We start from the raw sequence: 20,687 nt of genomic DNA on the forward strand, positions 1-20,687 counted from the left end.
TTCGAGCATATATTTTCACTTTGAAAAGTGGTCAAACTATGTGTAAGTCTTAAATGTAGTACGTTACTGACCCCCTCTGGTCAATAGTGGTATTGTTGCAAAATTGCTTTGCGGGTGGATGGAGTTTATGAAGTACCTGCGTATACTTTTTAGAAGTTTTTGGTCCTATGATTGTTTGATTTACCTATCGCAATCCCGGTTTTGTTGCATTCAGCAATTTTATACATCCATGTACAGATTAATGCTAATATTATTGCCTCGCCAGCCACAAACCACGAGGGTAATACAATATTTCCCCTCTATGACAAATGCTCCTGTTTGTATCTGACGACCTCATAAAAATGTTCTGTGCTTTTATGTTATGTAAGAACAACGAAAACATCTGGCCTGGTAACACAACATGCACTTCCACCCGCAACCACACAGGGGCAGTAGACGCCAGTACAAGAGTTCCCCGCATGCAGGATCATTTCGTTCCGCTGCACATTTGTTTGGGTGATTACGTGGACGTTCGCCACAAGTTTCCACCTCACCAAATTTTACTTTCGGGACAGTTGAGTGTGTGTATGTCCGGTGACAGTGGGACGACTCCCCAGTGGACGTGGACGTGGTCAGTCGGCGTGTCCCGACCCAGTGACGGACGTGTGAGCAGTCCTATGAGACCTCCGAAGCCTTTCGACTCGTTTTGCCCCCAACGCCGCGCGACCAACTTCGGACTCGTTCACGCCACGAACTCGCTGTGAAGTTGAAGACACCTCCAACATGTCCGTGGCCGGCTTGAAGAAGCAGTTTTACAAAGCGAGCCAGGTTTGTTCAACTTTTCCTTCTTCGAGACAGTTACCAACACCCCGCTTTGGGTTCGGCTAGCTAACCAACTCCTAGTTAGCTTAGCATTGTAGCTAACGCTATTGAGTTTCTTCTACGGCTAATTAACACTTTACTTGAGTTTTCTTCATTGTGTGGTGCCACAAAGAAGCAAATGTTGCTGTTTATGATGTGTTTTGTGCTTTTTTGTGTTGCGTTTTTGTCTCCTCTTCCCCACCCTAAGCTAATTAAAGTAGAGGTGAATCTTCCAGGCGCTTCGTTTTCTTTGGATTTATAATACCAAAGGTCAAAAGCTCTTTCGGTCTCCCTGTGAGTCATGACTATGAGAAGTAAACATAAGTTCCAAGATCAACATACAATTGAATTTAAAAATGTGTCAGCGCTTTCTGGAAGACCTGCTGACCTCCTTTTCACTCCAGATGTGTCGTGTGAAGTCATTTCTTGTTTATTTTAATCCGGGAGGTCAATTGTGGGGCCTCACCGATACCTTTGATCACATAATTGATAAGTTTGAGTGCTGATTACTTATTTTAAATATGGATCTTCTCCTACTACTATTACTACTACAGTTCAACCTGGGCGGGGATGCTGTTGAAGAATGTCGTTTTCTTCACCACCCCTGCTGATCTAAGCAGGAAAGCCATTGGGTTTCTGCCTCGAGTTTCCTGTCAGGAACATGCCGAAATCCCTGACGGTTAGAATGTGTTGCAATATCTGATTAGCTTGTGTGTAAAAGTGGACTGTAAACACCATCAGGAGAACGGCTGAAACAATGGACCGATTTACTCAAATGGCTTGATTGTAAAAGAAGGTGGAAATGAAATATTGCAAAATATAGCTAATTTAATAGTAATGGTAAAATAAAAAAAACATAAACACAAGCATATTAAGCCGCTAGCTACAGCAAACGACTCTTTTTCTAGTATTTATTTATTGAATTAGGTAGACTAAATGATGTCGGTAAATCACCGCCACTCAATGCCAGTCACAGATAGAACACATAGTGATAAGCAGAACCTTTATTTTGACTACACCTCTTTTGTTTTCCCTCTTCTCAATAACGTTTGACACAGCTCCGATTTTCCTCACGGGAGCCATACGGGAAGTGGGGCTGGATATCAATGCCCAGCAGTGCGTACATCCTTGTTTACCTTTCGCTTTTCTCGTCTGCTTTTACGTAATCATCATCATCATCAATTCCAAATGCAAAGATTTTAAAACCAAAACGTGCTACAATATGGCAAATCAAAGATTTTCACAACGGCTAGGAATTGTGCTCTTCCTAAAATGCGTAATTAAGATCATTAAAAAAACAAAAACAACTGGTAGTTATGGAATAAAGTGACTGTAAATCCTTCGCTATGATGCCTCCCACAGTCCGGGCTATTTTCTTCTCTCTAAATCAGGCGGGATTGTCGACAGACTCACGTCGATTCTTGGCTGCTTGTTTTTTCATCAGTGTGGTGAGCAATTGAGGGTGGCAACTGCTAAAAGTCACTGGTTTTCCTGACATGTTTCATTTTTCCACCGCAAGCTTCTGACATTGCGTGTGACTCGTCCACTTTGCGCTTGTCTGTTTGTAAAAATTCAAAATGGGTTAAGACGTCTATTTAGAAAAAAATTGCTGTTTTCCATTATGGTACCACAAACATTTGGAAGAGGCCTGATGGGATGCCACTAATATGTGAACCACATATAAATCCAGTGAGGCGGGTTGACTCCCTTGGACAGATAAGTGAACTTGAAGGCCAATTAATTGGGCAAAGGGTGGAAACGACTGGTATCTCGTGACACGTCTGCCCCTCAAGGCTGCCTTTCAACCTTTTGCCAAATATGCACGAGGTGCTCTGTAATTCCAGACATGACAAAAGGACTTCACGTCTTACCGATACTTCACACTATTTTTAGTTCTGTCCTTCTTGTCACCAGATTGGATAAATACTCACGTTTTTTGTCATAAGACAGATTGCTGATGAATATTAGTATGACGTAAGGGTGAAAAAAAAACGATTTGTTATGCTTACAAAGTAGGTCATCCAGTTATTTTGCAACCCAGGGCTGTAAATCATCGCCGTTATCTGCTGCCATTGGAGCCTGAAGGAACTTATTGCTGAATAAAACACACGTACATTGTTTTATTTTATTCCTGGGATTAGAAAATGCAAATCGGCGTTGCTGCTAAACGAAGGCACGGCTCTCAACGGTGGCCCAAAGTAATCGTTGTCGAGGGAGCCTTAAATAAACAAGTGCAAAACAAATCATTCCTTGCTCCTGCGTTGGATTTAGAAAGCACCGTTGACACAGCAAAACAACACAAACGTCTGTGGAGCTCGCGTGTGGATGTGGCCATTAGAACCTTATGGGCCTCATTAAATGACCTCATCCTTTCTACTCTCCCCCCTCCCCCACGGCTCTTTGTCTTCCTCCCCTGCCGCTAGATGGTGAGCGAGAAAGTTGGCGGCGCTGAAGGAACCAAACTTGATGATGACTTCAGAGATCTGGAGCGGGTAAGACAGCTTTGTGTGTGAATTTCTGGAATTCCGTATGATATTGTATTTCTCGCTGTGTGCGTGTAGAAGGTGGACGTGACCAGTAAAGCTGTAGCAGAGGTGATCTCCAAAACCTCTGAATATCTCCAGCCCAACCCCGGTGAGAAGGCGGAGGAATGTTTGCAGCTGTAAATTTTAGAAGCAAGATCATCAGCTTCCTTTTCCTCCCGCAGCATCTCGGGCCAAACTCTCCATGTTGAACACCATGTCTAAAATCCGAGGTCAGGTGAAGAACCCCGGCTACCCCCAGGCCGAGGGGCTGCTGGGAGAATGCATGACCAAGTATGGAAGAGAACTAGGAGAGGAGACTAACTTTGGTGAGATGGACTTCTGAGCACGGCTTTAAATGCTTCCAATCAATGCCATCTTTTTTTTCTGTCTCCAGGTGGCGCGCTCGTGGAAGTGGGCGAAGCCATGAAGAGAATGGCCGAAGTCAAAGACTCGCTGGATATCGACGTCAAACAGAACTTCATCGATCCCTTGCAAGGCCTCTGCGACAAAGACCTGCGGGAAATTCAGGTTTTTTTTCACCACGACATCGCGCGTCTCGTTTCCCGAGGACGTGGATGACGTCACTCTGTCCGTCCGCAGCACCACCTCAAAAAGCTGGAAGGCCGCCGCCTGGATTACGACTACAAAAAAAAGCGGCAGGGCAAGATCCCCGAGGAGGACATCCGACAGGCCCTCGAGAAGTTTCACGAGTCGAAGGAGGTTGCCGAGAACAGCATGTACAACTTGATGGAGACTGACGTGAGGACCCCGTTATTAACTTCGGCGTGCCGCGGGGGCGCTCGTTTTGCTTACCCGCCGTAATGTTGTGCGAGTAGATCGAGCAGGTGAGCCAGCTGTCGTCACTGGTGGAATCCCAGCTGCAGTACCACCGGCAGGCCGTTCAGGTTCTGGAAGAGCTCTCGGATAAGCTCGGAGAAAGGTGATTCAATATTGTCTTTTTAAAGAGCAAAGATGTTTAGCCAAATTGCCTTCACTAACACTTCAAACGGGGTCGTGATCTTTTCCGAACAGGATGAACGAGGCCCAGTCTCGACCGAGACGCGAATACACACCCAAGCCCAAACCGCTGTTTGATTTTGGAGAAGACAACCACTCCAACGGGGGCTACTCCACCTCAATGGCCCTGCCGCCTTCTCGTAATTCAGGTGAGCCACTCGGAAGGAGATGAATGTTTTTTTTTTTCTTTTCTGAAATGTTCGGCAATTCTGGGAAAACCGCAGCATCTATCCAACGACACGTCTGTTTCGGTGAAAACGAGTGGATAAACATTCCAGCTATTTCCTACGTGATTGCACAAGACCTGCATGAGTCAGTGCAGCACAGCACAAATATGTCACACACACACATCTGTAGTGTTTACATGCATGATTTTTTTTGGGGCCTGCCATTGTCCAACTGACCTTGTTCCTCTTCCCCCTGACATCACCAGAACCGTCGATTCTCCGGCCCAGATTGTTTTTCCGGAAGCAAACGTTTTGTGAGTCAGAGTGGGCGGAGCATGAATTTCTCCTGTGGTCTGATGTTTTCTTTTTTTTGGTTTGAGTTTCTATTTTTTTAACGTGTGAAAAGTAGGAAGCGGACTAAATCGTTGGTGCGTTTCACCATATGCGCTTCATTGTTTCGTTGCTAACGCTGCACGTGGTGAAACAAGTCCACATCCTGTGGTCTGAGCAAAGTCTGCTTTTTTTATTTTTCAAAAAAAAGGAACTCAACTCACCACAATTTTGAATAAGGCGGTGTCGAAACACATCTGTGCTTTGCATTGCATCACGTAAATCATCTTTAGGGTTTTATACTAAAGTGAAATACCTTTTTGAGACGTAAGGCTTTGTGACAGACAACAGGGCTGATTAGCTATTTACGCTTCTCAAGCTCGACTGCCACGTCGCACAATGAGTGAATTGTGTGGAGACAATTGCGTAGTTTGTTTGTGCATGGAGCTCCTGTGTGCGCTCTGCTGCTCTTCGATCAGTGATGTGTGTATGGATGGGGAGAGTACGAGATAACGAGGCAGAGATGGGGAAAGTACCTAAGTAAAGATACTATTTTTTTTTTTTAAATATTTAACGTTTTCATGTTGATGGCGCCAAAGTAATACTTTTGTGTGAGTCGGTAAATTAAAACCACTGACAAGAGGAGACGCCACCACGATTGGTGCTGCAAGATGTTATGACACTGTTTTGGTAAAAGTCGTGTTTTTCCCCTCCCACCTTGACCGCAGCCCCGGAGCAGCCCAGCTGCAAGGCGCTCTACGATTTTGAGCCGGAGAACGAGGGCGAACTGGGCTTCCGCGAGGGCGACATCATCACGCTGACCAATCAGATCGACGAGAACTGGTACGAGGGGATGCTCAACAGTCAGTCTGGCTTTTTCCCTCTCAACTACGTGGAGGTGCTGGTTCCGTTACCCCAATAAGGCGCGCGGGAGGGCGGGTTGGGAGCGAGGCCTCGGACAGACCCCGGCGTGGTCCTCACTAGATCCAGTTCCACTTGGAGGATGGACTCTTAAGACCTCCCTTTGATTTTTAGACCGAGACAAAGTAAGCATGCAACGCTCAGGTTGACGCAATACGCCCCCCCCCCCCTGTTTCAAATCTGAGCTGACACCTGCTGGCCACTCTGACAATTGCCTTTTTTTATCTGACTGAGGTATTGAACCACACCGTCGCCGTCTAGTAACACTTGTGCAAGGCAGTTTGGGCATTTATTTCATATCCCTCAGGTTGGTGTGCGAGTGCCCTCACTAGTGAGACAGTTAAGTGCACTAGTAGAATGATTGTGTCTTACTTGGAACGTTTGTCCCACTACTTCAACTATTTCCATATCCTTGATATCCATTCGTGCATTTTTGCAGCCTTAATCTCCATTTTAAAATCCATACTATATTTTTTCCCCATCACTAGAAAGTCCAAAAGTTGCCTTAATGAGAAAGTGTCATTTTTGCTCAGTGAGGCGTAGTGAAAGGAAATACCAAGTTTTCTTCAAATGGATTCCAAGGGTACCAATGTAAACAGCAGGGGCCTCAAAATGGAACCCTGTGGGACACCATACAAAAGTGAGGAAGAGCAGGACTCAAGGCTAACTCAAGTAAGACACTACTACTGAATCTGAAGGACAAAGGGCGGATATGGAATAAATGCTCAAAATAGCCACCGGTTAACCTTCAGTGTTTTTGTCTTCTTAATGGTTTAGTCCGAATCGTTTTTTGTAAAAGCATTTCAATGATGCTACCGTCACTTGACAAGTGCACTTTTGTTTCGTTGTGCACTCCGACTTGTCGCAGAGGCCGTTTTACACACGCAGTGCCTGAAAAGACGACGCTGCTGGCAGCGTTTCCGTCTTTCTGTCCGTAATGTGAAACTCCTGCTTCCCACTTAAGAGGTATTGCTTTTAAACCCATGTGATGTTTGTCATTTCAACTCTTCCTGTACTCTGAATACAAGTGGAAACACCAAAGTGGAACCTTTTAATCATGACAACTTTCAACCGTAAAATGTCGTCTCATGAAACGCCGCTAGCCTAACGCTACCATGATGCGAAAGGCCTTAGAGAAGCTAACAGACGTTAGCGTTGATATTTCATGAATGCACCTTATGCCCGGGAACGTTTCAAACTCAATTTCAAAAGTTGAAACGAAATGACATTTCCTCCACTCACCTCAACATTGGCCGCAAAATGGCGTCAAAGCATCTATTTTATACTTGACAAGGCTTTGGCAGTCACTGGCTTTTTTTTTCCAGGTATTGTGTTCCACTTGGGAGCTTCCACTGCACAAAAATCCATTTGTATATAGTTGAGGATTCCAGGTCAAAGGGAAAACATCAAGGGAATGCTTTGAATCGGGAATGTTTTTACCATTTTTATTTTTTTTTCCAGTCCACGTTTGTGCATTTGCCACCCCCAGAACCAGACTGCCACTGTGTTTTGGACCTTGTCTAAAATGTTTACACCTGGTATTGGAGCACTGTTTATGGATTGTTTTGAGTGCCTTTGGAACAGAAAGGTAGGAAACCAAAAACTAATGTCCACAATTTCAATTTTTTTTAACCTTTGGCACTTTTTGTGCGTGTGCTCATTGCGGCACTTTTATGACACTACAGGTTGTTTTGTCACATACATACACGGCTAACTAATTGTTTTGCATACATTTTAGAGGTTTTTAAAAAAAGTCCCATTCGTTTCCTGATTTTAAAGCGCTATGTTTTGTGTAGTCGGTCTCAAATATTCTACGGAATTGCATTAAACATATTCAGGTTCGCTATAGTATTATTTTTATATCCAAAACCATTACAAAAAGTGCATGTAGTCCTTCATTAATTATTGTTGTACCTTGTCAAATGTTAGACGTAAGCCGCCTTTTTACCTTTGCAACGAGAACTGAATTTAACCACAATTTATTTGTCCTTTATTACTATTATATCCCTATGTGCATCTTTCCCGACCCTCTCTACTTCTTACAATAAACAAAAGGCAAAAAAAGGAAATGTGAATTTATTTTCTGATATTGGACAAAAAGATTTATAAAAAAAAAAAGACAGATGTGTTTTAAATATTTCCAGTGTGTATTGGTAGAAAGGTTTTATGGAACAGCAATCAGCAGGCTTGAGGCATCACTCTGTTCTCATGCAGGTGCAGTAATAAATTAAAAAAGGGAAACAAGCACAATCCAAAAGGTGTTCACAAACTACTTTTTTTTTTTTTTTTTTTTTTTTTAAGAATCAAAGCCTTATGTTTCTAATTTCTCCCCCCAGACTGCAAAACTTGAAACCCTGTCATTGATACAGTGAAATCACCTCAGTGTAACCTCAACAAACATAATAAACAAAAACGAACGACATAAGACTTTCGTCTCACTGAGCGGCACTCAGCTGGCTGTAGACGTGCTCCAGGATCTGGGAGTAGGCCTGGTCCTTGGGGGCGTGACAACTCAGTGAGCCCTTTAAATGTGACCGAAGTTAAAAAAAAAAAAACATTAGGGGCCTAAACCAATAAAATGTACCTTAATGACTAATTTGAAAATAAGTATCTAATGCAAATGTATTGCTTTGACAAATAATGTCGGATGTTTGCCTCTCACCTTGATCTTGTCCATCATGGTGGTGTCGGGACACCAGTACTGGTGGAAGTGGACGAGGTCAGGCGCGTCTTTGTAGAAGTCCACCAGCAGCACCTACAAATATTTTGCGTTCAGGGCTCTTTCTCACCAAATATCACACTCGGCGCGTTTATACCATCTCGTTGAGAACGTCACTGGTGAGAAAGTTGTCTTGAACATACGTGACCTCCACAGCCACGGGGATCCCGTAGTCGCTGGGCCTTTGCTGCGATCAAAGACGGCAGAAAAATAACGAGGTCCGCACGCGGGTAAGCTCGCCTGCCGTGCTCACCTCAGGCGGGGGTACGACCCAGAACGGTGTTATAGTGGAGGCCACACCTTGGTTGCCATGATAGTAAGGTCCTGAAAAAGTTAATTGTGAAGCCCAACTGTTAATTTTTTTCAAGAGCTAAATCAGCCGATCCACCAGGCCTCTTTGTAACATCCCAAAAAGTCCCGAAGCGCAGGTACCGCAGATGACGCCCAGGCATGGCTGGAAACCATTGTTGGAGCCCTGCAGCCTCAACTGGTGGTCCATCTGCGAGTCGATGTCCTGCAGCGACGGCAGGGCTGGACCCCGAGGGTGACTGTGGTACCAGCCCACCAACGACAAGCCGCGCATGAACAAGTTCTGGCAGATCTGGATGCGTCAAGGTAAAAAAGTCTGAATATTTGTGTGACTTTTTCTGTGTGAGAGAACTGTGTGGTACCTCCTCCTCGACAGCAGAGGCAGCTTCTCTGTCCGCCAGCCTCGTTCGGCAAGGGAACGCCCGCAAGACGGTCAGCACTGAAACGACACCAATTTCGGTTTGATGGATAAACTGTTTTTTTTATTCATCTTGAGTCAAACCCACGTTGTGTGTTTGTGTCCCAACGTCCTCCCAGGTATCCCACCACCTCACTGGTGGTCAGGTGACAGTGGAAGTCCTAGTGAGGAGATGCATACCTTTGAGATTTTTTTTTCCAGCCCACCTTGAGACTCCGCCCCCAAAAGTTAGTAGTGTGCGTGTTTGGACGTTACCATGAGCAACAGCACGTTGCTGGACACGGCCACGTTGAAAGGCTGGAACCTGTTAATGGCCGAAAAGGCCGACAGCTCCACCAGCGTGTGAGGGTCTCTGAGGATAGAAGGTGACCCCGTTAGCGCCCTCCGGTGGACTGGTTAAACATTGACCGAGGGCAACTTTTAGGAAGTGGCTACCTGGTAACGTCCCTTGTGCCCAGAGTGCAATATCTGACTGGGATCCTCTCCCGGTCCGTTCTCCTTGGGGCCATAGCGTCTGGAACAAAAAGCAAATGTGTCCCCATGATGAAATGAACTGAAATGACGTTTCGATTACATTCAAATTTAAAAGTACAAACGTAAGATTGATTGTTTCCTTTTGCTTCCATAAAAAATGTCAACTAACAGATAGTCAAGTTACAGAACCTGCCTCCGCCCATCCCTGAAATAGGAAACAGATTGCCGAGCAGAGGAGAGACTTAAAAAAGAAGAAAAAAAAGATACCATGTAATCCTCCAGGTTTGTTGTTTTTGTTCTTGTCTTCAGTTTGCATGGCTGACTTGCCTTCCTCTTCATCCTCGTCGTCGTCTTCCTCGCTCACCAGGCTCTGATGTCAGCAACACGACGTAGCGTGAAGAGACCTATTAATTTCTTGAACTACTTGTAGGTCTGGTGATTGCATTAGTTGACATTTCAGCCAACTTCAAATTTGCGTTCCCCCTCATATTTTTACTCGACACGGTGTGCTCACCATGTCAGCACTGGGCTGGTACTTGTGCAGCCAGGTGGTTTTGTACTGGGCCAGCTTCTGTCCGCGGTAGCGTACCGACGCCCAGCCGCAACCGGACTTCTTGGCCGGGTTGACCAGACGCTTGCAGTGAGTGGCCCAAGCACTTGGCGAGTTGAAGATCTGACCCGTCTCCACCCAGCGGATTTTGCCGTCGTTCAGCAGGTCCCCGATGAAGTTCTTACCCTGAGAGTCAGACCCAAAGTTCTCTTTTCAGCCTGCTGCTACGTGCTGTTTTCTTACCAGGTAGTGGATGGCCAGCACGCCATCACCGGGCTCCACCAGGGCGTCCTTGAGGAGCACCCGCAACGTGATGCCCCGCCGGGTAAGCAGCGAGCTCCGACCCGAGCTGCAACGCAAGTCGGTCTCTTCGCCGCCGCTCAGTTCCTCCTCCTCGTCCTCGCCACCGTCCTCCACCACCTGAGGTGAGCTGGGCACCTCTGGGCAGAACACACAAAAGGTAGCGGTACCGTGTCAATAAATCTAATCTGCCTTCCAATTAAATAGTATTCTGACATTTACAAACATGCTATAGACAGGATACAAATAGCATCTATGACTGTTATAATACTTAAAGCGGTGTAATTAAAGAACAATATTAATTGACAAATATTCTTCATCCTCTGTGGAAAACGAGGAGTAAAATATTTCTAGTTTTCCGAGTCACTTGGTTGTGAAGAGTTGCAATTTATCCCCCGCGATAAATTCATGTCAAATGGTTGGCTACTAAAATAAACATTTTAGTTTTCTTCCAGGGAGCAAAAAGATTTTGTTCCCAAACTGTAAAATCTCAAACAATCTCCTTAAATGTCTGACTGATTAAAGTCTTCTATTGTGATTGCTACATGCTTAATTAATCGCATCCCGTTTTGTTTTGGTTTTTTTTAAAGGGACAAAACGACTCCCCCTCAAATGGAGCGTCTCCTTTAACTCCGGCTTAAACCACTGCCTTTGTTTCCCCTTCCCTTCTCGGCAAAGGAAGCGGCCTGCTGCTCCCCTCTTTCCTTAATTCGCCCCCCAGTCTCGGGATGATAATTAAAGCCCACTTTCATTCATCCTCCTCACCCATGATGGCTCCGAGTGCGCCGGGAACGAGTCGCTCCAGCTCGGGAAGCGGCCGCTTGAGCTTGCAGTCGGCACGGAGGATTTCTCTCTATCGCTAGCGGTCGGCGATGCGCCTTCTTCCCGTGCTCCCGGCGGCTCGGGTTGTTGTGGGAAAGCATAAAATGAAGGCTCCGTCGTGGTCGTTTCCTTGTTGTCTTGCTTTAATGTCGGATCCCCTCCCCTTTCTTCTTCCTCCTTGTCACTCTCTCCCTGGGCGCCAGCTGCCATGTTGACGACCACCCACCTCCCCCCGGACACTGTTATCCACTCCGATTATTCACATTTATACACCCCCAGAACAGAGGACCGCATTAAACGTGCTAATTAATAAATCATAAATAATGTGAACAGTGTGGCTGGAAAAATAAACTTGAAAGTGCCATTTTAAATGCGCGATGAATATTACGGGGTGTTTTCAAGCGATAAGCACCGTACAGTGATAAGGAAAGTTTAGAAAACTCTGCAATGTTTAAACTTTAAAGACAGTTTCCATACAGGTCGCCCAAGTCTCAAAGAAAAGCACTTTCCGAGGATTTCGCCAGCAGAGGGCAGCAGATTTCCAGTTTTCGAGTTCGACCATTGCCAGCGGGTTTTTAGCGACCCATACTGGTTGAATAAGGTACTGCTCCACTCATGGGTGTACTTTAACTTCTTGGAATGAAAGTTATTATACAAAGTAAATGCCTACAATTGATGGCGATAGGTACGCAAACATGTACATATTTTAACACGAAAAAATTATTTAAATCACAGCTTTTGTTTTTACCGGATGCGACGTCACGCCGCAAGTGTTCCCTTGCAGCTGATTGGACAAGTGTCGAAAAAGGGGCGTTTCTTTAAAATAGCGCCAGTCGAAGTAAATAATCCCTGTTCCTGTTAAAACAGTGGCAAGAGAAAATAATAATCGCTTTTAACTTTCATCACGTTTAACGATGCGTAGAATTAAGAAAGAAGCTCTTGAACTAGTGGAAAACGTCAAACCGAAGCGGAAAAGGCAGCGGACGCGTGGAAAAGAAGGTAATTATTACAGTTGGACAAAAATGAGAAAAAGCAGACCTGCTCAGTGAACTGATAACATAAACCAAATAAGTATTTCATTTTCTTCCACGTAACTTATATACAAGTCAACTGAGTGATCAAATCGACTGCAAAAGTCAAGATAGCCAGCAAAAATTAAAATTCCAAATTTCTCCCTTAACATTTCTACCACGCTTTGTTACATCATGCTGACTTTTCTCCTGCAGAAGAACCCTCGGGTGCTGTTTCGCCCTCCGTCTACCACACGTTCTGTGAGCCTGCTGATGTTGGTCACCTGCAGACTCATCTCCTCCGATGGTACGACCTGGAGAAGAGAGAACTGCCATGGAGGACTCTGGTAAGAAATAATCGATGCTTCACGAGATCCTCGCTTCTCTTGGCGTTTGTTAGGTCTGACCCTGTATTACTCCAACAGGCGCTAATAGAACCTGATGTCAACATAAGAACATATGCAGGTCTGGTCAATACCATCATAGCATCACCCACTCACCACTGCTTCACGTTAACACGTTTGTTTTTTCTTATCCAAGTGTGGGTGTCGGAGATCATGCTGCAACAAACCCAAGTTGCCACGGTGATAGACTACTACACAAAATGGATGAAGGTGCACATTTCAGTTAGCGTGTGGGGGTAATACCAGTTTGTTGATGTTGTAAATTTGCGTGAATGTTTTCCAGCGTTGGCCCAGGGTTTCGGATCTCGCGGCCGCGACACTAGAGGTAATCACTAAAGCATCAGTTAAAAAACTGAATTGGGATTGAAACTATTGATTTTGTTCACGAGCAGGAGGTGAATCAGATGTGGGCGGGCCTTGGCTATTATTCACGGGGGAAGCGTCTGCACCAAGGTGCCCAAAAGGTGAGTCACGGGGGCTTTATTTAAAGGTGTATCGAAAATGCCACTTTTATGCTGATAGGTGATGTCGGAGCTCGATGGCCGGATGCCCGAGACGGTGGACGAGCTGCTCAGACAACTTCCAGGAGTGGGTCGCTACACTGCCGCGGCCATCGGCTCCATCGCGCTGGGCCAAGTCAGCTAGAAAATGCACACGCATGAATGCCTTTTGATGCCTGGAAGTAATCACATCCCCGGTTGCCTAGGTTACCGGAGCCGTGGATGGCAACGTCATCCGGGTCCTGTGCCGCGTGAGGGCCATCGGGGCCGATTGCACGAGTCCTGCAGTCACAGAGGCCCTTTGGTAAGAATGAACTCTGAGTGTGAATTGCCGTCAACACCAAGTGGTTGTTTCTGCTCTGCTGTGTTTCAGGACTCTGGCGAATACACTGGTGGACCCAAAGCGACCAGGGGACTTCAACCAAGCCATGATGGAGCTTGGGGCCCGAGTCTGCACGCCAAAGGGACCCCTGTGCGAGCAGTGTCCTATACGCTCTCAATGCCACTCTTACCGCAAGGTATAAACATACTCACACTTTGTACTTAAGTACAAATACTTCAGTGGCGAGTGCATTTTGTGTGTAGGTTCAAGCCAAACGAGAGCAGAATTCCAAAAGGCTTTTGGGGGAAAAGGACACAAAGCCTCCAGCTCTTCAAGACATTGAAGATTGCAGTAAGTCATCTTCCTTTCTCCCCACCAGAGTTTTTTTTTTTCATCTGACTTCTCTCAGGTGCAAGTGGAATATGCCCACTATGTCCAATTGAGCCTTGGGATGAGGAGTTGGGGGTTCAGAACTTCCCGAGAAAGCCGGCCAAGAAGCCCCCCAGGGTGGAGCGGACATTAACGTGTGTGCTGACTCGACATGGAGAAGGAGGCCAGGAGGAGTTCCTTCTCAAGCAAAGACCAAATAAAGGTTTGAGCTCATGTCTATGTTCGGCTTTGACGTGTCCCTTTGACACATGTGGTTTTGTCAGGTTTGCTGGCAGGCTTGTGGGAGTTTCCGAGTCTTTTGTTGGAAAAGGAGTCTGAAAAGAAACAAAAGGCAGCGCTGTGTGCCCACCTCGACAAACACTTGGGAGCACCGTTGATTGACAGCTCCCTTCAGTATGTGGGAGAAGTAAGTTCAATTGTTTGCTCATATTTCCTAAACGAAGAAGGAATCAACTGATTCCTAAATTTGTCGCTTCCCGTCATAGGTGCCTCACATCTTCTCGCACATCCACCAGACATATGTGGTCCACACTTTGCACCTTGGAGACGCCGAGGCGGTTCTACGGACGGGAGACGTGAGGTGGATCAGCAGGTCGGCGCTGCAGGAGGCCGCCGTGTCTACGGGAGTCAAAAAGGTCACTTCCAGCAAGTTCTAGAAATCCACAACACGACATTTGCAGATTTAAACAAATCTTTCAAATGCGTGCTGTCATCCAGATTGTGAAGCTTTGCGACTCTGCGAAACTTCAGAAGGAGCCCAACTCTCCAGTAAGAATTCCTCTCCTCCTCCTTATGAAGCCACGCAAAGCCCTTAATACTGCAAGTCATAATAATAATGATAATAATTTACAAACTTGTGACGCTTAGGATGCAAAGAGGCAAAAGAACGACGACAAGAAAAGACCAGTACGAAGTACAAGGAAAGACAAAATGAAGGCAAACAGTGGTAGCAACAAGCAACTGTCACTCACGTCTTTCTTCAGAACCACCAAGCAGGAACCTTGCTGAAAGTTTTACATTTTTTCTTTATATATGTCTCTGAATCACGCTGCTAACAAAGTTAAACTAGATTTTAATGGCCAACTCTCAATTTTTGTACATGTCAGTTAAGGATGTTGAAATAATTTCTAAGATGCTTGAATAAAATCACTTTTTTAAGTCCAGGCACGACTGTGAATGTTGAACTCCTCGCTATCTTGATTCCTATCAAGGTTGTTGAAATAAGGAAACAGCACCACCCAGTGTACAAACGGGGTACTAACCGGATCTTTTTATAAGTAAAAACTTTATTTTTGTAGCACTTTCGCATTCGCGACACCCTTCGTCGGAACAAAACGCTTAATAAAAAACATAAAATAACAAAAAATACAACAGAAAATATCACATTAAACCAAGATAAATCCTTTCGCGTGCCCTGTAAAGAATGCGGACGTGTTCCTGTTCCTGAGCATTTTTCCTGGTCAGTCTAGGCTGCTCACTCGAGGCAAAGTACGTCCTCTGCAAGGAGCAGGAGGAAGAGCAACGGAACTCAGCTCAACTCGAAGATGTTTTAAAACCTTATAGTTTGACTGGAGCTAATTGGCGAGTGAGAGAAAGCTGATGACGTCTGCGTGGGAAACGATCTTGTCGGTGCACCAGAACATAGTCGACAATGGAGGTATGTACTTTGACCTCTCCTTAACTCAACAATTTATATCGAGATGATTCATATCGGTCTAGTTTTTAGTCAGGCTGCAATATTTTGGCTTACTTATTGTTCCTGCTGGCCAGAACAATTGTCTTTGTTGCTGTTTTTGCTGAATCCTGCAAAACAAATGGAATGAATGCCAGCGTTGTCATTTTGATAGCTTAGTGTCACAATGTCCAGCCTTGTGTCCTCAATGCATGTGACGGCACTCAGATGCGAATCCTTTTTTTCGACCACCGAGATCCGATACCAGGCAAAACCTTGAAATCATTCAATATGACAGCGGCCATTGGTAGCAAAGCATTCCATTTGCTCAAGTGAAGCTCCTCAAATCACATCAATGTAGTTCCTCTGTACAAAAATGTCACATGATGTTGATACAAGAAAATTAATCCTAACATGGCAAAAAAAAAATGTCGCTATCATATCTTTTTACTTTCGTTGCTTCACTTGCTGTTTTATGCTGCAGACAAGAGGACCGACCCGTGGCCGCTGGTCTACTCACCGGTCCCGGTCACGCTCATCGTCCTGCTGTACCTCTGCATGGTCTGGGCGGGGCCCCGGCTCATGAGACATAGAGAACCCGTAGACCTCCGCCTGGTTCTCATCGTTTATAACTTTAGCATGGTGGGCATGTCCATCTATATGTTCCATGAGGTGCGTCAGACTCTTTTGGGATGTTTTGGAATGTGTGTGAAGTTGAGCGACCTTTGACACCACTTAATTCTTGTGTGCCTTTTTTTTTTCAGTTCTTGACCACTTCCTGGCTGTCCAACTACAGCATCCTGTGCCAGCCGGTGGACTACAGCAGCAGACCATTGCCCATGAGAGTGAGAGATCTTTTTGAGTGTCTAGAAAAGCACAAGGTACATTTCACGTCTCATTGTTCCACTCTTCCTTTTCTCGTAGATGGCTCGGGTCTGCTGGTGGTTTTTCTTCTCAAAAGTCATCGAGCTCAGCGACACGGTACATAGACCTTTGTCAAAAGATCTTGTTGCTTGACATGAAGTGGTTCTCCTTTTTCTATGTGGATGAGAGCAGCTCTTCTTCATCCTGAGGAAGAAGAACAGTCAGCTGACTTTCCTTCACGTCTTCCACCACGCCACCATGATCTTAAACTGGTGGTCAGCCGTCAAGTACACGGCTGGTGGACAATGTAAGACAATGTCCTGCAATCTTTCCATGATTGATGAGAATGAACGAAACCAAATAAATTTGGCGTTGCAGCTTTCTTCGTCGGCCTGCTCAACACGTTGGTCCACACTGTGATGTACTCTTACTACGGCCTAGCGGCTATGGGTCCTCACCTGCGCAAGTACCTGTGGTGGAAATCATACCTCACCTGCTTGCAGCTGGTAAGAAAAGCAACACTGATACCAAGTGCCGGTGATGTTACTTCATTTTGTGTGTAACCATGACGTGAGAGCGCAAAGATATTAATTTCGGCGCTTATCTTGTCTCGCCAGCTGCAGTTTCTGCTGATTCTCACACACGCGACCTATAACCTGTTCACCGAATGCGACTTCCCGGTCGTCACCAACGTTGTCGTGTTTCTTTACTGCATCCTCCTCATCATCCTTTTTGCTAACTTCTATCGCCGCAGCTACCTAGACAAGAAGAAGCAGAAGTAAGATGTATTCAGATTTGTGTGTGTACACAGCCTTGTCCACTAGAGGGCAGCGCATGCCCGTGTTGGATTGAAAACAAGTAAGCGCTGATGATTTGTTTCATTCATATATTTATTATTTCTGGAATGGACAAAAATGACAAACATTCAAATGTGTGCTGTAAACAATCTGTACATTTATACACAAACTTAAAGGAGGGTCGGTATGCTTTGCATTACTTTAGGAGGGAGACAAACCCCAAAGCCACAAAATCAAACGGAGGAATGCAAACATTGTTTTCTTTTTTAAAACAACACAGCAACACGATACGTTTGTTTCTGTGCTTCACTCTAAAAATAGAAGTCGAATACAAGACAATGTTTTGGAAAAAAAATGTATGAGAGATGTTCACATTGTTGGAACACTGTAACCAAGACATTTTTTCTTCTTCTTTCCAGGCAATAAAAGTGATTGTGGAACCATTTTGCAGAATTTAATGGCTCTCTTTGGTATAGTGAAGACCCACTATTATAATTTACAAATAGCAATTGACAACCCCACTCAACTGCCACAGCTGTAATTACCTATAGATACCACACAATGGCGGCAAATAACTACTTTTGTCTAAATGAAGCACAACTCACTTTAAAGGTCCTTGACCTCAAGATGCCACCAGGTAGCGCTGAAACAATCTCCCAAAAAGAGGCCTGCTTAAGATTTTTCCAGTACATAAAATCAAAATTAGCGTTCATGTATGAGTGCAAAGCACGTGTGACGTAATAACAAAACATTCTAAATATATCTGTGTCTACGACTCTGTGTACACCGACGACATGTGACCAAGGCTACGCTCAAAGCTGCCTGTCTGGAAGAAAGCGCCCTCCTCTGGACTGGAGGAGAACTGACAGACTCCACTACCTTGCAGCTCCTGGCTCAAATTGAAACCTGCAAGACACAAAAGCTTTGATAGAGATGGATCGATCACCCGGACTCGGATGGAAGCATTTTGGGATGTCTCACCTGCGGCGCCCAGACAGTTGCTAGTGGCCATGTGGAAGCCATTGTGCTGATGGGAAGTGTAGGCGTGAGAATCGCTCACCGTCTGCTCCATGCTTCGGAAGGTGTCCGAGAAGTGGAAGCAGCTCTGGAAGCTACCTTGGAATTCTGCAAGGGTGAGAGAAATACAAATCAAATTGTAGCCAGACTTCGTCTTCATCTTTTTTAACCAATCACTTTTCAGATTCATCCTCTCGATGATGTCACTACTCAACCATCCTCTGATTGGTTGGTCAAATCTATTTGACTATCATCTGTTGTGATCAACACAGATTGAGAATCAGCAACTCCGGTGAGTATGATTTTAAATTTTTATCATTTTATTAGATACAGAAAATAAAGGTTCTCATCCTTGGAAACATTTACTCTAAAAAAAGGTTTGCCAATCGCTATTCTTGTCGCTATTTAAGTCTTAACATAGTTTTTGCCATTGTCTATGTTGTGTGGACCACAGAAGACACAACAGCAGCGGGCCCAGTGTTCCTGGAACATGTCTCGGCAACTGCGTGACCACAAAGCGGTGGGGGGGGGGAACGTCCGTGTGCTCAAGTGTGCAGAGAAAACAGTGTTGAACTGGAACGCGTGCCCCGAGAACAGTACGACACGCCGGCCACTGTTTTCTCGGCTCATTCGGGCTTCCGGCATTGTGGCTTTCCCACCAGCCGTCCCTAAAACTGCTCCAGATGCGAGTCCGCTTCCCAGTGTCCCCTGCTTCAAAGAAAAAGTCCTCACTGGCCTTACCGTTGTTGGGGGTCTGATGTTGGTGATAGTGAGAGAAGGTCTTGTGCTGAGCTTGGACCTGATGCTTCTCCAATGTGGGTGGGGGAGGAGGAGGGGGTGGAGGGGTGCCTGTTCCCTTCATCCCTGGAGATAGGAGTGGACCTGACACCCTGGAGGACACACATACACATATGTTGTCTTCCAATATCAATCCATCATGTCAGGACTTAAAACGTGTCATCACTTCCCAAGCGGACCTCCAGGCAGGCTCGCTCACCGCAAAGGAGGAGGAGTGTGGAAACTTTGGGGCTCCCCGAAAACACACGCTGCGTTTAAAGTCAGCAAACACTTGACTAAGTTTGCATTGGAGAGCAATGTCGCAAGATATGTGTGAATGAGCGTATTTAAAATCAACCTTATTCTAACCCAAACAAAAAGTGAAATAGAGAATTTCGGCCTAGCTCAATGCTAACAAATGATGCAAAACATCAGAGGTGAGTTAGTTGCAGTATTAAAACCCTTTACGCAACAAAATTAGGCCAAAATCGGTGGCGCAACACATGCAAACAATACTCACAGGCGTAAATTCTTCAATAAAATGTTCCGATCCTGATTGTGACACTGATGTGTGCCAAGCACCTTGCCGTGTATCCGGGTGAGCTTGTGCAGAACCTCTCGGCCCCCCCACACGACACCGACCACGTCTGCGCTGCGTCACTGGCCCTTTGACACGCATGTTGTCATTGAAAAACACACCAAATGGTGTTTATCCAAGCCGTAGCGGTAAAATATTTACCGCAAAGGGAATATGAAAGTAGTGGAATGACATCATGGGTTTTCTTTCGGAGGTGGTAAAGGAATGTAAAGCCTGTTTATTTTGGTATATTTTTCTTAACGTTGTTAACGCGATTTTAACATTGGATATAATGGCCGATCGAGCATATGAGGAACAATTGAAGCAGCGTTGCCAAAACTTGATTTATTCTGCATTTAGGTTAGCCGAAGCGAACTGCTTAAGGATTTTATTGGGCCTAAAAAATACCGGTACATAAAACTCATCCTTGAGGATCACTTTTTTTATGGTCCTTATTCCTGATGCTTCATAAAATTGTGTGGAATACTTGTGAAATTCAGTGGACTTTAAATTCAAGGTCATGTAGAGTAATGATGGAAACAGGGCCACCTATTAGAATAAAATAAAGCTTTTGATATAAGAAAAAAAAAAATAAAATATATATATATATATATAAAATCAGAGCGTCGCAGTCTGATGACGTCACGTGAATTCTCGCGGACAATTACGCGATTTGATTAGCGGGCGGGAAAGTGAAACAGGGAGTGACAAAATGGAGGCGCGAGGGAATCGTCGACAGGTCTGTTCCTAGCTTTTAACTTTACTTTTACTTCATGTTTATTTACTTTATTTATGCTTGGCGCTTAATTTATGTGAAATGTTATCTTGTAGGAGACTACCGTGTGACCAAAATGGGGAAAAAGTTCATTTTGAGGAGAGAAAATTCGCGGAATAGGTAAGTCCAAATAGTTTGTTCTACATTCATTCGTATGGAGTGAGGTCGTCCATACGTTACGCTTTTTTTT

The 20,687-nt window shown here is 45.1% G+C and overlaps 6 protein-coding genes across 19 annotated transcripts in view; 4 read left to right on the forward strand and 2 right to left on the reverse strand.

The window, feature by feature from the left end:
- The first annotated feature begins 445 nt into the window (after positions 1–445).
- On the forward strand, positions 446–8,189 carry sh3gl1b (SH3-domain GRB2-like 1b). The gene is made up of 9 exons (XM_088393673.1): positions 446–807; positions 3,264–3,332; positions 3,402–3,474; positions 3,548–3,691; positions 3,760–3,893; positions 3,966–4,124; positions 4,202–4,305; positions 4,398–4,531; positions 5,608–8,189. The coding sequence occupies exons 1-9, from the start codon at positions 763–765 to the stop codon at positions 5,799–5,801; spliced, it is 1,056 nt and encodes a 351-aa protein (XP_088249799.1). The 5' UTR covers positions 446–762; the 3' UTR covers positions 5,802–8,189.
- Positions 7,861–11,606, reverse strand: mpnd (MPN domain containing). Its single transcript, XM_088393672.1, has 13 exons — positions 11,336–11,606; positions 10,514–10,710; positions 10,235–10,456; positions 9,988–10,090; positions 9,682–9,760; positions 9,502–9,598; positions 9,335–9,407; positions 9,191–9,267; positions 8,952–9,120; positions 8,773–8,843; positions 8,617–8,706; positions 8,463–8,555; positions 7,861–8,322 (listed from the first exon to the last, which is right to left on the reverse strand). Exons 1-13 carry the CDS (start codon positions 11,337–11,339, stop codon positions 8,236–8,238), a joined length of 1,362 nt encoding a protein of 453 aa, XP_088249798.1. The 5' UTR covers positions 11,340–11,606; the 3' UTR covers positions 7,861–8,235.
- Positions 8,630–15,181, forward strand: mutyh (mutY DNA glycosylase). 7 transcript variants are annotated; one of them, XM_088393663.1, is made up of 21 exons: positions 8,630–9,134; positions 9,205–9,260; positions 9,366–9,473; positions 10,030–10,150; positions 10,243–10,435; positions 10,517–10,695; positions 11,872–12,391; positions 12,619–12,749; positions 12,828–12,867; positions 12,943–13,016; positions 13,090–13,131; positions 13,199–13,270; positions 13,329–13,442; positions 13,513–13,610; positions 13,680–13,824; positions 13,892–13,979; positions 14,038–14,220; positions 14,282–14,424; positions 14,504–14,653; positions 14,736–14,786; positions 14,886–15,181. In XM_088393663.1, exons 7-21 carry the CDS (start codon positions 12,307–12,309, stop codon positions 15,024–15,026), a joined length of 1,557 nt encoding a protein of 518 aa, XP_088249789.1. In that variant the 5' UTR covers positions 8,630–9,134; positions 9,205–9,260; positions 9,366–9,473; positions 10,030–10,150; positions 10,243–10,435; positions 10,517–10,695; positions 11,872–12,306; the 3' UTR covers positions 15,027–15,181. The 7 variants fall into 7 exon arrangements, with proteins under 7 accessions (XP_088249789.1, XP_088249787.1, XP_088249788.1 ...); XM_088393661.1 differs by having other exon boundaries at positions 9,205–9,473; XM_088393662.1 differs by having other exon boundaries at positions 9,205–9,473; positions 10,030–10,146.
- A 257-nt stretch (positions 15,182–15,438) lies between these two features.
- elovl8b (ELOVL fatty acid elongase 8b) lies at positions 15,439–17,794 on the forward strand. Its single transcript, XM_088393674.1, has 7 exons — positions 15,439–15,675; positions 16,175–16,362; positions 16,455–16,535; positions 16,615–16,671; positions 16,747–16,861; positions 16,933–17,060; positions 17,172–17,794. The coding sequence occupies exons 1-7, from the start codon at positions 15,618–15,620 to the stop codon at positions 17,334–17,336; spliced, it is 792 nt and encodes a 263-aa protein (XP_088249800.1). The 5' UTR covers positions 15,439–15,617; the 3' UTR covers positions 17,337–17,794.
- glis1b (GLIS family zinc finger 1b) overlaps positions 17,222–20,687 on the reverse strand; it is a 43,455-nt gene continuing 39,989 nt past the window's right edge. Inside the window, exons 8-10 of the mRNA XM_088393658.1 lie at positions 19,110–19,258; positions 18,333–18,476; positions 17,222–18,257 (exon numbers count right to left, since the gene is read on the reverse strand). Coding sequence (XP_088249784.1) covers positions 18,121–18,257; positions 18,333–18,476; positions 19,110–19,258 — 430 coding nt within the window. The 3' untranslated portion in view covers positions 17,222–18,120. The remainder of the gene's footprint in view (positions 18,258–18,332; positions 18,477–19,109; positions 19,259–20,687) is intronic.
- atp10a (ATPase phospholipid transporting 10A) overlaps positions 20,399–20,687 on the forward strand; it is a 58,616-nt gene continuing 58,327 nt past the window's right edge. For all 8 annotated transcript variants that reach the window (XM_088393650.1, XM_088393652.1, XM_088393654.1 and 5 more), the window contains exons 1-2: positions 20,399–20,461; positions 20,554–20,617. The gene's annotated coding sequence lies outside the window, so the exon portion shown is untranslated. The remainder of the gene's footprint in view (positions 20,462–20,553; positions 20,618–20,687) is intronic.

This window comes from Syngnathus floridae, chromosome 13 (assembly GCF_059516105.1).
Source record: "Syngnathus floridae isolate MCC-2025c chromosome 13, RoL_Sflo_1.0, whole genome shotgun sequence".
NCBI lineage: Eukaryota > Metazoa > Chordata > Actinopteri > Syngnathiformes > Syngnathidae > Syngnathus > Syngnathus floridae.

Coding starts and splice junctions, on each gene's coding strand:
- sh3gl1b (XM_088393673.1), top strand. CDS start 763: ATGTCCGTGGCCGGCTTGAAGAAGCAGTTTTACAAAGCGAGCCAG. Junction 3,692..3,759: donor AGGAGAGGAGACTAACTTTG/GTGAGATGGACT, acceptor TTCTGTCTCCAG/GTGGCGCGCTCGTGGAAGTG. Junction 4,532..5,607: donor GCCGCCTTCTCGTAATTCAG/GTGAGCCACTCG, acceptor CCTTGACCGCAG/CCCCGGAGCAGCCCAGCTGC.
- mpnd (XM_088393672.1), bottom strand. Junction 10,091..10,234: donor ACCAGCCCAGTGCTGACATG/GTGAGCACACCG, acceptor TGCTGACATCAG/AGCCTGGTGAGCGAGGAAGA. Junction 8,323..8,462: donor CCATGATGGACAAGATCAAG/GTGAGAGGCAAA, acceptor TCACATTTAAAG/GGCTCACTGAGTTGTCACGC.
- mutyh (XM_088393661.1), top strand. CDS start 12,307: ATGCGTAGAATTAAGAAAGAAGCTCTTGAACTAGTGGAAAACGTCAAA. Junction 13,017..13,089: donor ACTACACAAAATGGATGAAG/GTGCACATTTCA, acceptor AATGTTTTCCAG/CGTTGGCCCAGGGTTTCGGA. Junction 14,787..14,885: donor AGAAGGAGCCCAACTCTCCA/GTAAGAATTCCT, acceptor TGTGACGCTTAG/GATGCAAAGAGGCAAAAGAA.
- elovl8b (XM_088393674.1), top strand. CDS start 15,618: ATGACGTCTGCGTGGGAAACGATCTTGTCGGTGCACCAGAACATAGTC. Junction 16,536..16,614: donor GCAGACCATTGCCCATGAGA/GTGAGAGATCTT, acceptor CTTTTCTCGTAG/ATGGCTCGGGTCTGCTGGTG. Junction 16,862..16,932: donor GTACACGGCTGGTGGACAAT/GTAAGACAATGT, acceptor TTGGCGTTGCAG/CTTTCTTCGTCGGCCTGCTC.